Source organism: Sorex fumeus, unplaced genomic scaffold, assembly GCF_029834395.1.
Source record: "Sorex fumeus unplaced genomic scaffold, SorFum_2.1 ptg000010l, whole genome shotgun sequence".
NCBI classification, from domain to species: Eukaryota; Metazoa; Chordata; class Mammalia; order Eulipotyphla; family Soricidae; genus Sorex; species Sorex fumeus.
Window position 1 is genome coordinate 61,456 of NW_026606067.1, and position 12,470 is coordinate 73,925.

At 56.8% G+C, this 12,470-nt stretch overlaps 1 protein-coding gene across 1 annotated transcript; it reads left to right on the forward strand.

Moving 5' to 3' along the window:
- The first annotated feature begins 2,805 nt into the window (after positions 1-2,805).
- FMOD (fibromodulin) lies at positions 2,806-10,038 on the forward strand. Its single transcript, XM_056110813.1, has 2 exons — positions 2,806-3,780; positions 9,687-10,038. The coding sequence occupies exons 1-2, from the start codon at positions 2,817-2,819 to the stop codon at positions 9,836-9,838; spliced, it is 1,116 nt and encodes a 371-aa protein (XP_055966788.1). The 5' UTR covers positions 2,806-2,816; the 3' UTR covers positions 9,839-10,038.
- The last annotated feature ends 2,432 nt before the right edge of the window (positions 10,039-12,470 follow it).

Sequence of the window (12,470 nt, forward strand, 5' to 3'; positions counted from 1 at the left end):
CCCTTTGCACTGCAGGGTCTTTCTGGTCTTGGGGGCTCTCTGGCTCCCAGACTTGGACCAGCCAAGCACCAGTTCTCTCAGGATGCCAGAGGCCCGCTGCTGTGTCTAATACCCCCTACACACACACACATGCACACACACATGCACACACACACACACACACACATGCAACTTGCCTCCTGTGCCCCGCGGGCTCCCCCTAGGCTCGGGGTGCAGAGATGCTGGGGGGGTGTTCATGGTGCATGAACAGGGGGAGTTCATGGTGCACGCATGTGCACACGTATGGGTGTGTGTGCAAGTAAGTGTGTGTGCTCACCAGTATGTGAGTGTGTGTATACGCACACGGATGAGTGTGTGCAAGTGTGTGTGCACCCACGAGTGTGTGACGAGAGTGCATGTGCACACATATGGGTGTGTATGCAAGTGTGTGAAGGTGTGTGCACTCACAAGTGTGTGAGTATGTGAAGGGGGGTGTGTGAGTGTGTGTGAGAGCTCACGAGTGTGCGTAAAGGTGTGTCTGTGCACACATATGGGTGTGACTATGTGTGAGTGTCTGAATGTGTGCGTACTTGCAGGTTATACAAATATGCTGTGCATGTGTGTGAGTGTGTGCAGGTGTGTGTGTGTGTGTGCATGAGTGTGTGAGTGTGTGTATGAGAAAAGCAGGAGAAGTCTGGAGAATTCCTATGCCCCGTGAGTTGGCACGGGGAGGGGCAGTCCAGGTTGGCAGGGGGAGGGCTTTGCTTCTCCCTCCTCACACTGGCAGAGTGTAGAGCTGCTTTTCCGGGGGGTTCAGGGAAGGACCAGTGCCAAGGGCTGAGTGGCTCGCCTCCCAGAGAGCCCAAAGAGCGGTCCCCCCAAACCCAGTCCCCGGGGGGGTCCTTCATCTTAGGGAGCCGGTGGGAGCAAAAGCCACGTGGCCAAGAGCTGGGTGGGTGAAGGGCAGCAGGCACGGAACCAAACACTCTAGGCAGCTTCTGAGTAGACGCGAAGTGGCCACATGCAGAGGCCCTGGAAAGCCGAGAGCAAAGGGGACAGTGACTCTCGCCTGCCAAGGTGCCCAGACTGCAGGACGGAGAAACGGAGACAGAGGCTCCGTCTGCCAGCCCCCACGCCGCCAACTCGGCTGAACAGCCCCAGGCCAGGCATGGAAAAATGAGCTGCTGGCTGGCAGCTGGCGGTTCCCTCCGTCTTCTCTGCAGGCCAGAGCCCAGCCAGCCCGCGTGCCCAGGCAGTGGGCAGCCGGGCACTTCTCAGAAACACTGAGGCTCTTTGTCTGGGTCTGAAGTGAACTGGGGATGGGCCAGGTCACTGCCTCTCCACAGCCCAGAGGCCCAGAGTGCACGGGTGGACGGAGCCACAGCCAGGGGACAGGGAGACCTGGGGGACAGACCTGAGAGTGCCTTGGAGGTGACAGGATGGAGGGTCACCCCCAGACCTACCCAGCTGCTCCCTAGAGGTGTTGCTCTTTTCGGACCCTTTTCTCCCATGGGCGCCATGGTCAAGCCCAAGCACCCACAGTGTGGGAGGGATCCATGTGCCCCTCCCAGGACCGGAAAGGGGCTCAGGCTTTCTGGCCACAGGGAATACCCGCATCTCTGAAAGGTGCCACTGGTCTCTGGTTCCACCGGACTGCCACCCTCTGTGCTCCATGTAAGGGCCAGGCCTCCACACCACGCCGGGTTTCCCTGGCAGTCAGAGGGAGGAGGCTGCTGGGCCACATGCGGGACCAGGATATGGAGTTTGGCAGCAGCAATGTCACCAGGAGCTGGGAACCGAGGGAGGGGAGCAGAGCCCCCTCCTAAAGACACATTCCTGGGGGCCAGAAAAGTAGTACAGTGGGTAGCGCACTTGCCTGGCGCACAGCCGTCTCCACTTCCCAGTACCGCCAGGAGTGAGCCCAGAGCATCACCAGATGTGGCCAAAAATATAAATAAATAAATAAATAAATAAAGCCATATTCCTTGAGCATGCCTGAGAGTTTTCCATTCCATTCCCACTTGGGGCCATGTCTTGGCCCTTTGTCCTGGTGCCATGTGGCAAGGGGCTCAGGTGAAGCAGGAGGAATGCTAATATTTTGCGGGACACTCTGAAGAGAGCCAGGCAGTCTGACTCAGCGCCCAGAAGGCAAGTTTCAGGCAGGAGTGCCTGTGTCCCCCTCCTGAGGGCCTCTGGCATTGAGGCTTGCAGGTCCTCTGCGGCCAGGAGCCTGGAAGGCAGAGACCAATGCCAGCAGCGCAGCGGGCTCCTAGGGATGGCGCCTGCCCTGCAGTGTCGAAGCCAGAGCCCGTGGCCTGCCACGAGACCCACAGACCTTCCGCTGCCTCTCACGGCTTCCATGTGAGGCTGTCGGTCACTCTGGAAGTGGCCCAGAGACCGGAAATAAGCTCGAAGGCTTTTCCCTTGAACTCCTGGAAAATATGATTTCACGCTTGGACTCTTGGAAATCGTGATATCCCAGGGGGTGTCCCAAATGGCCTGAAAGGGGACCCCAGTCACGTGGGGTCCACGTGCCACCTCACGTGGACGGCTAAGGACGCCCAGCTCCCCCAGTAGAACCTGCAGGTTGCTAGAGGACCTGTCCCTTCAAAAGCACACATGCCCCCAATTCCAGCTCATCTCAAAGGTCTGAAAAGCCCCAGTAGCCAAGGTCAAGAGGACCGTGAGTGAGTGCCACACTGGGCAGGCACAGAGGGAGTGAGCTTCCGGGTCGTGCATTTGTTTAGAAGGGGGGATAAGCAGGGTTCCTGCCTCCTGGGCCTCCTGGGCCTCACTCACACCCTCGCTCTGTTTGCCCTTCCCCCTAGGAAGCCGAGATGCAGTGGGTCTCCCTCCTGCTGCTGGCGGGGCTCTGCGCCCTCTCCCAGGCCCAGTACGACGAAGACCCCCAGTGGTGGTTCCACTACCTGCGGAGCCAGCAGTCCACCTACTACGACTCCTATGAGCCCTACGACCCCTACCCCTACGGGGTGGAAGAGGGACCCGCCTACGCCTACGGTGCCCCGCCTCAGCCAGAGCCCCGCGACTGCCCCCAGGAGTGCGACTGCCCCCCCAACTTCCCCACGGCCATGTACTGCGACAACCGCAACCTCAAGTACCTCCCCTTCGTGCCCTCGCGCATGAAGTACGCCTACTTCCAGAACAACCAGATCGCCGCCATCCAGGACGGCGTCTTCGACAACGCCACGGGGCTGCTGTGGGTGGCCTTGCACGGCAACCAGATCACCAGCGACAAGGTGGGCCGCAAGGTCTTCTCCAAGCTGCGGCACCTGGAGAGGCTCTACCTGGACCACAACAACCTGACACGCATGCCCGGCCCCCTGCCCCGCTCCCTGCGGGAGCTCCACCTAGACCACAACCAGATCTCGCGGGTCCCCAGCAACGCCCTGGAGGGGCTGGAGAACCTCACGGCCTTGTACCTCCAGCACAACGAGATCCAGGAAGTGGGCAGTGCCCTGCGGGGCCTGCGCTCACTCATCTTACTGGACCTGAGCTACAACCACCTGCGGCGGGTGCCCGACGGGCTGCCCTCGGCCCTGGAGCAGCTGTACCTGGAGCACAACGATGTCTTCGCCGTCCCCGACAGCTACTTCCGAGGCTCCCCCAAGCTGCTGTACGTGCGGCTGTCCCACAACAGCCTCACCAACAACGGCCTGGCCTCCAACACCTTCAACTCCAGCAGCCTCCTCGAGCTCGACCTGTCCTACAACCAGCTGCAGAAGATCCCCCCGGTCAACACCAACCTGGAGAACCTGTACCTGCAAGGCAACCGCATCAATGGTGAGCCTCAGGGGCGAAAGGCCGGCACGGCCTCGGGAGGGTGACCCTGTGCCGGACAGTCAGGGTAGTCAAGGAACACCAAGAGGACCCATGGGGCGCCCCCGAAACAAGCCGCACAGGAGACACACACGTGCACACACTTATGCACACATATGCACTCACACATGCATGCACACGCACACGCATGCACATGCAATACTTGTACACATATACACAAATGCACACACATGCACACACTTATGCACACACATGCACACATATGCACTCGCACATGCATGAACACGCACACACATGCACACGCAATACTTGTACACATGTACACAAATGCACACACATGCACACACTTATGCACACATATGCACACATATGCACTCACACATGCGTGCACACGCACACACATGCACACGCAATACTTGTACACATATACACAAATGCACACACATGCACACACTTATGCACACATATGCACTCACACATGCATGCACACGCACACACATGCACATGCAATACTTGTACACATATACACAAATGCACACACATGCACACACTTATGCACACACATGCACACATATGCACTCGCACATGCATGCACACGCACACACATGCACACGCAATACTTGTACACATATACACAAATGCACACACATGCACACACTTATGCACACATATGCACACACATGCACTCACACATGCATGCACACGCACACACATGCACACGCAATACTTGTACACATATACACAAATGCACACACATGCACACACTTATGCACACATATGCACACATATGCACTCACACATGCATGCACACGCACACACATGCACACGCAATACTTGTACACATATACACAAATGCACACATGCACACACTTGCACACAGAGGCATGTACACACATGCATGCACATGCGCACACAAATGCACATACACACATGCACGCACGTCACACAAGCACAAACTCACATATGCATATACACACATACACACACGTGTACACATGCACGCACATATGCACACACATGCACACGCGCGTGTACATACACAAACACACTTTAGTTCAAACCATGGAGTTGGAGCACGCAGAAGGCGGTGGGCAAATCTGGAAGAAGCCTTCCCAGACGTAAGTGGCTGTCCCTCCGTTGAGAGATGAGAGGAACAAATGTAACACAACACAGGGCCATAGTGATAGTACAGCGGGCAGGCGTTTATCTTGCACACTGTCAGTCTGGGGTCGATCCCCACTCCCATATATGGTCCCCAGAGCACCAGTAGGAGTGATTTCTTTTTTTCTCTTCTTTTTTTTTTTTTTTTTTTTTTTTTTTGCTTTTTGGGTCATACCCAGTGGTGCTCAGGGATTACTCCTGGCTCTGCACTCAGGAATCACTCCTGGTGGTGCTCAGGGAACCATGTGGGGTGCTAGGGATTGAACCCGGTTGGCCACGTGCAAGGCAAACACCCTCCCCTCTGTCCTACTGCTCCGAGCCCCAGGATTGATTTCTGAGCATGCCAGGTGTGCCCACCCCCACCCCAAAAAGATAAAAAGAAAGAAAGAAACCCAGCACAACACTGGTCTGGAGAGAGGAATTTGCCACCCTGACCTGGTCTGGGAAGAGCAGACTTGGGAAGCTTGGGAAGACATGTGTTGACCTGGGCTCCATGGAGCATGGCCCCAGTGCGTGATAGCAGCTGTTGTGGGAGAGAGAGGCCAGAGAGATGCGGGGTGTGGAACATCAACATCCGTTCTGCCCGCAGGACCGCAGGGCCACTCAGGGACATGCTGACCTCTGCCCCCACCCCAGCCCTCCAAGGCTCTGCTGAGATGGACTTAAGCAAAGCGCCCCCACCCTGGCCAGCAGAGCCCCTTGAGCCAAGCAACTCCCCTTGGCAGCGTCTGTGACCGCAGGAAGCCCCCATCCCCAGCTTTCACCTTACCGCCCTCTTTGGGCAAAGTAACTCCTGGGTCTTCTTCCCCGGCCCCCCTTCTTTTGGCTTTTTTGAACATCACCCAGTGATGTTCAGGGCTTACTCCTGGTGGTGCTCAGGGGACCATATGGGATGCGGGAGATCAAACCCGGGTCAGCCGTGTGCAAGGCAAGTGCCCTACCCACTGTACTATCTCTTGGGTCCCAGGTATTTTATTAATTTTTTTCTTGCCCTCCTCCTCCTACAAGAATCCTTCTTGGGGGGTTTCGGGGGACTAAACCACACCCCGCAGCTCAGGGATCTCTGCTCAGGGATCACACCTAGAGTGGCTCAGGGGACCATATGTGGTACCAAGGACTGAGCCAGGGGCAAAACGTGCAAGGTGAGGGCCTGAATCCCAGACTCACCTGTCCAGACCCCTGACTCATGCTTCAGACCAGCACTCAGTGAGCCAGAGACGCAATGAGCTGAGCACACGCTTTGCATGCAGGTGCCCCAGGCTCAATGCACAGCTCCACACGGTCACCTGTGCACTGCAGGGAGTGACCCCCAGTCACAGAGCCAAGAGGGACCTTGAGTACTGCCGGCTGTAGCCCCAGACAAACAAACAAAAACCCAGATACATCAGCGACTGCCGTGATCTTACCACCACTCTGAACCTGCAGGCTGAGTTTCATTTTCTTTTTCACATCACAAGAAGGGGGAAACTGAGACCCAGAGAGAGGTGAGCAATCTCTCCAGGTCCCGAGGCCTGCTGGACAGAGCCCTGAACCCCTGTTGTCAGCATCCCAGCACCCCCAAGATCAGCCCCTGTCCTAGGGCACATCCCCACAGCCAAAAGGGACAGGGTTGGAGGGATAACCCCCTGGGAGAAGTAAAGGGAGGATGGGGAGCGAAGGGGCTGAGGGAAGATGCCAGAGCCCCCTCCTCCTCCTGCTGGCACCAGCCTGGTAGCACTAGGGCTCAGCACTGGCATGTGACTGTCACTGTGGGATCTCATGGGGGGCACACTGGGCAGAGGTCAGCATTTCTGCTGGACTGGGAAAAGTCCCCCTGGCCCCTGAGGGTCCCTGAGCAGAAGCCTGAAGCTATTTGTGATCCGGTCAGAGACACAGGGGGGCAGACAGTTGGGGCTCATGGCCAATGTGGGGTAGAACCCACATCCACTGGGACTAGCAGCCCCTGAGAATGCCCCCCACACACACACACATTTCTTAGTGCACGATAGTTTCAGTAGGACCTGGGGCTCCAGGCTGGGACAGAGAAATCAATCAGCCATCAGAGATGTGGGGGTTTGGGTTGTTTCTCGGGCCACATCCAGCTGTGCTCAGGGCTTACTCCTGGCTCTGCACTCAGGAATCACTCCTGGCAGGGCTCAGGGGACCATATGGGATGCCGGGGATGCTCCGGACCCACATCAGAGAAGCTTCGGCACAGTGAGTTTGCTCATCTTCAGCCCACGCCCTCCCTCCAATAACCCCCGAACACACACACACACACACACACACACACACACACACACACACACACACAGATCCAGCCTAGCGCACAGGCTACCTCACCTGGTCTCTGAGAGGGCAATGTTCCAGATCTTCTACACCCTCGGAGTGCTCCCCAGCGAAGGGCATTCTGGGTAAGGGTGTAGCTCAGAGGACACTCTCGGCTGTCGTGTTGTTATGCGTCATGTCCTCACTCGATTCCCAGCTCCCCTCTGCCACCACCAGGGTGTCCTTCCCACCTCCTCTGCTCCCCCAGGGCTCTTGGGCTGCATTTCCTGCTGCAAAGTTCCCGCTCACTGGGGTTGCCTCTCCACTCTGCTCCATCTGCGCTTAGGTACGGAGAAGAAATGAGGAGCTGGCAGCAGACGAGGTGCCAGCCACGGGCCAGAACAGGGACGCAGATGTGCCCTTCACCAGCAGCCCAGCCCTCCCCTGGCTCCCTGCGCCCCAGGGCCAGACCCACACCTCTCCAGGTCCTAGCTTGGCGGACTCCAGCTCCAGGGCTGACACCTCACACCCCAGTCATGGTCCCCAGGGGAGCCACAGCAGTGCCTCAGAGATGGCCCAGTGCAGCACCCAACCCCTCTGTCCACGGGCTGCCCATCCCGTGACAGGACCATACCCTCAGTCTGCACAGGGCTGCCCATCCTGTGACAGGACCATGCCCTCAGTCTGCACAGGACAGCCTTGCAGGCCTGCGACTCCTCACTGCAGACTCTCGCTGCCCTACTGCCCACCAGCTGAGCCCTGGGCTAGTGTCCTACTAGACACCGGCTGAGCCCTGGGCCAGTGTCCTACTAGCCATCAGCTGAGCCCTGGGTCAGTGTCCTACTGGCCATGGGCTGAGCCCTGAGTCAGTGTCCTACTGGCCATCAGCTAAGCCCTAGGTCAGTGTCCTACTGGTCATGGGCTGAGCCCTGGGCCATTGTCACACTAGCCACTAGCTGAGGCCTGGGCCATTGTCCTGCTGGCCACTGGCTGGGCCCTGGGCCAGGGTCCTACTGGCCACTAGCTGACCCCTGCCCTGGGCCTTTCGAATTCCCAACAGGGAGCTGCGGAAGGGGCCACGGGGCAGGTGGCTGTCTTCTCTGAAATGGCCAGAGGGAGTAGAGGCAGCAGAAGGATGCCGGTTAAAAAACAAACAGGACTTTGTATCCCTTAAGGCAACCTGGCTTCCAGGAGACCCTTCCAAACCGGGCTTGAGAAGGGAGATGGAGGGATGTCTCAGAGGGCTGAGCATGTGCCCGAATGCCGGAGACCTGGGGGTTGCTCCCCACACCACATGGTCCCCAGGAAACACCAGCAGTGACCCTCAGGCATAGAGTTGGGACCTGCTCCTGAGTACAGCAAGATGTGGCCCAAAAAGCAAAAAATAAGTCTAACTAAAATTTTTAAAGGGATATACCATAATCACGCACAGTGTAGAAAGCAGCAGAATTATTGATTTTTGTTTGTTTGGGGGCTGCATCCTCATGTTCAGGGCTCACTTCTGGCAGGGCTGGGATCAAACCGGAGTCCTAGACAAGCCCCTTCACAACTGCGGTGCTGTCTTTGTGAGCCCCGTGACTTAATTTTTTTTTTAATTTTTATTAGTGAAACAGCATGAGGTACAGTTGTAGACTTACAAACTTTTGTGCTTGGGTTTCAGTTATACAATGGTCGAGTACCCATCCCTCCACCAGTGCCCATTCTCCACTACCAATGATCCCGGTATCCCTCCTACCTCCCATCCTCCCATCCCACCCTGCCTCTGTGGCAGGGCATTCCCTTTTGTTCTCTCTCTCCTTTTGGGTGCTGTGGTTTGCGAAAGAGGCATTGAGTGGCAGTCGTGTTCGGTCGATATTCTACTTTCAGCATGCATCTCCCATCCTGGGAGAGAAGGGAGAACCAAATAAAGGGTGTTGACTTAATTTTTGAGGCCAACCCACTCATCTCCCAATCCTGTCTTCCTTAAACCCAGGCCTTGCTGGCCCCTTGGGCTGTTAGCAGCACAAAGTGTAACCTCTCCAAGAGCTGCCTTGCAGACACTTGTCCCTGGACCCAGGCTTTCTCTCTTTAATTTCCTGCCACTTCCTGTATTAGCACAGAGGCAAGAGATGGTCCTGATTTAAGCCCCTTCATTTCCCAGACTCCCTTCTCCTCGGCGTTCAGCAAAGCCCAACCTCAAAAGCAATCAAGGTCTTTAAAGCTCTAAGGGCTGTTCTCATCTTCTGCTTCCCCAACTGCCGGCAGAAGGGCCAGCACTTGTCCCGGCGGGAAGGATTCTCAAGGACGTTCCTGGAGCTGTGCGGGTTGGCGGGGCCAGTGGGAGCCCGAGCGCCAGGGACAGACGGAGGCCAGGGCTGCCCCCTAGTGGCGTGTGTCGGTAGGACTGTCCATCCCGGCCGTGCCCTCCTGCCAACCAACTTCTGCACCCGAGTCCTGCCCCTCCTGGTCTCTGAGCTGGACTTTCCTCACTCCTCTCCCTGACGCCCCTCTTGTCCCCGCAGAATTCTCCATCAGCAGTTTCTGCAGCGTGGTGGACGTCATGAACTTCTCCAAGCTGCAGGTGCTGCGCCTGGACGGGAACGCGATCAACCGCAGCGCGGTGCCCGCGGACGCGCCCCTCTGCCTGCGCCTGGCCAGCCTCATCGAGATCTGAGAGCGGGGCCAGCCCTGGCGCTGGGCTGGGCGCCGGGGAGACCCGGGGTCCCACTGCATTAGGCTTGATGGTTTGGTTTGGCTTTTGCTGGTGAGAAGAGATGGCTCCACCGGCTCCCTCCAAGGTCCCCTTCCCCGCAGGGTCCCGCGGGGTCAGGGCTCCTCTGCTTTCCGCCGGGGCGGACACCGGGAGGCAGTTTGTTCCAGGACACCAGTGGTGGCCAAGAGAAAGCCCCCCAGACAGCTCCCTCCCTTCCGTCCTTGCTACCCACCGTCTGTGTGAGGAACTTTCAAAGCTCCTTGGGCAATAGAGCATGTGAGTCCTTTCTCGGTGATCACTGGTCCTCAGAAATAGCTCTGTCCCAACCACCACCTCCTAAGGCCGCCTCTGCCCGCAGCCTGGCCCTGCAGATACTCTTCCGTGCCTGGGGCAGAGGCAGGAGAGCCCAAGAGAGTCCCCACCTGCGTCTGGGGTCTGCACCCTGACACCGCCTGGTGGCCGTGGCAGCACTGTCTGTGGTCTAGGCAAAGACCAGCCGCCTCACCCTTGAACACAGGGAGGAGGCTTGTTTTACAGCGGGCGCATCTCTGAGTGGGTCAGCCTCCAAAGAGGAGCCAGCACACTTGGCGTCCCCTGCTGCCCCCGGGGCCAGCAAAGTCCGTGCAGACAGTTCTTCCCTTCTCGCCCACACTCTGCCTTCCCAGCCGCTCCCAGCTGGAGGTTCCCAGGGAGAGAAGAAACCTGCGGGTTCTCAGAGCTCAAGGAAGCTCCTTGGTCTGACCAAACAGGCCCAGGTCTCCCCTAGCCCTGGACTCAGGCCATGCAGCATGAAATCCCCCATCAGTACCGCAGTTCTTCCTTCCTGTTTCTGAAAACTAGTGTTGCCTGCAGCCCAGCCCTCTTGCCCTTCTGGAGACCCCTGGGGTAAAGCCATCGGGCAGCTGGGGCAGGGGCTGGAGAGGATTTCGCCTTTGCCTGATCCCTGTCTGGCAGCTGTGACCTCCTGGTACTGTGTAGACTTGGAAGTTGCTGCCTTCAGATGCAAAAGGGCTGGCAGAAGGAGGGTGGGGTTGGTCCTTGGTCTATGTTCTTGGCTCCAGACCCTGAAATCCACAAAAGCCAAACCAGCCTCATAAAGGAGCTCTGCATGGGGGGGTATAAGGCTGCCCCCCCCAGGGCTCTCCCAAAAGCATTGCATGTGGACCCCATCACGCCTCAATACAGGATCCTCATTATAGGAAAAGCATGCGTGATGGCTAACCTGAATAATAAAGTCATTTTACCATTGCAGCTGCAAGGGACGAAGTCATTTGGGGGGATGCAGAGATAGTAGGACGCTTGCCTCACACACAAGCCAACCCGGGTTTGACCCCTGGAAACCCAGATGGTCCCCCAAGCACTGCCAGGAGTATGAATGTAGAACCAGGAATAAGCCCTGAGCATCAGGGATGTCACCCCTGGACTCACCAATAAAGAATTAGTCCTTTCGTGAAGGCGGAGGATTAATTAGGAGGCCCTGGGGGCATCCCCGGGTCTCAGACTAAAAGGACCCTCTTTCTCATCTGTTCCTCTTGGGTGGATATAGCTCAGACTTGTTAAAGCTTCCTCGTGCCTCAGGAGAGACCACTCCATGGGTGGGGTGCAGGCTTGGCATGTCAGAGGCCCGGTTTGCTCCTGAGACAGAGCTGGGAGTAGCCCCTGTGAACTGCTAGGAACGGCCCCCCCAAAGAGACCCCTGTATGAAAGCTCTGCTTATCACACTTTGTGCTCTGTAAGGGGGACACACACAGTGATGCTCAGGGGTCACTCCTGTCTATTCTCGGGGGACGTATACAGTGTAAGGAGTCCGATGACGGCCAGTTGCCTCAGCCACCGGACCATCTCTTGACCCTCGCAGTTTTGGAAGTCTAACGTCAATGTCAATCCTGATCACTACATACTCTCTTCCACTGGGTCCGAAGCTTTAAAAAGAAAAAAAGAAAGAAAGGAAAAGAAAGAAAAAGCGCACTTTTGTTTTTGTTTTCAGTTTTTCTCCTTCCTAGCCAACGCCGGGGCCACTGGTCCTGAGGATTGTTGTCTTAACTGCTTCCGCCATCTAGTGGTCACTCGGAGAAGTGGCGGCAAGGGGACCCTTGCAAAGGTTAGTTGGAGAATTTGAGCCTCAGGGCGCCTGTCCGTTCCTTCTCTCACTTTTCTCTGTGCGCGTTTCTGAATAGGCTCTAAGTGCCAGCTGAGCTGCTAAGTGCTGAGCAAATGCTCTGTTTAGGATGCAGAAATCGGCTTAAAGTTTCAGAACGGTCCACTATTTTCTGATAAGCTGATATTTAATAGTGCGCTCACACATGCACTGAATTTCTGAGCCAAGCATGTTGCAAACATTACCATCTTAAACCAGGCAAGTACATTTGATTTTAATTATCATTATAACTATTGGGCAAGGGTCACGCAGGACTGTGAATGAGGGCAAGATCAGAATGCATATGAGGCCGAAGAGATAGTATCACAGTAGGGCCTTGCACGCCACTGACCTGGGCTCACACCCCACATGGTCCCTCGAGTCTGCGGCGAGTGATCCCTGAGCAGTCAGCAGTAAGTACTGAGCAGCGCTGGGTGTGACCCCAAAACAACAACA

Bases quoted from the DNA above. Each gene is read 5' to 3' on its own strand.
- FMOD (XM_056110813.1), top strand. From the start codon at position 2,817: ATGCAGTGGGTCTCCCTCCTGCTGCTGGCGGGGCTCTGCGCCCTCTCC. The intron at 3,781-9,686 runs GTGAGCCTCAGG...TTGTCCCCGCAG, and splicing joins GCAAGGCAACCGCATCAATG to AATTCTCCATCAGCAGTTTC.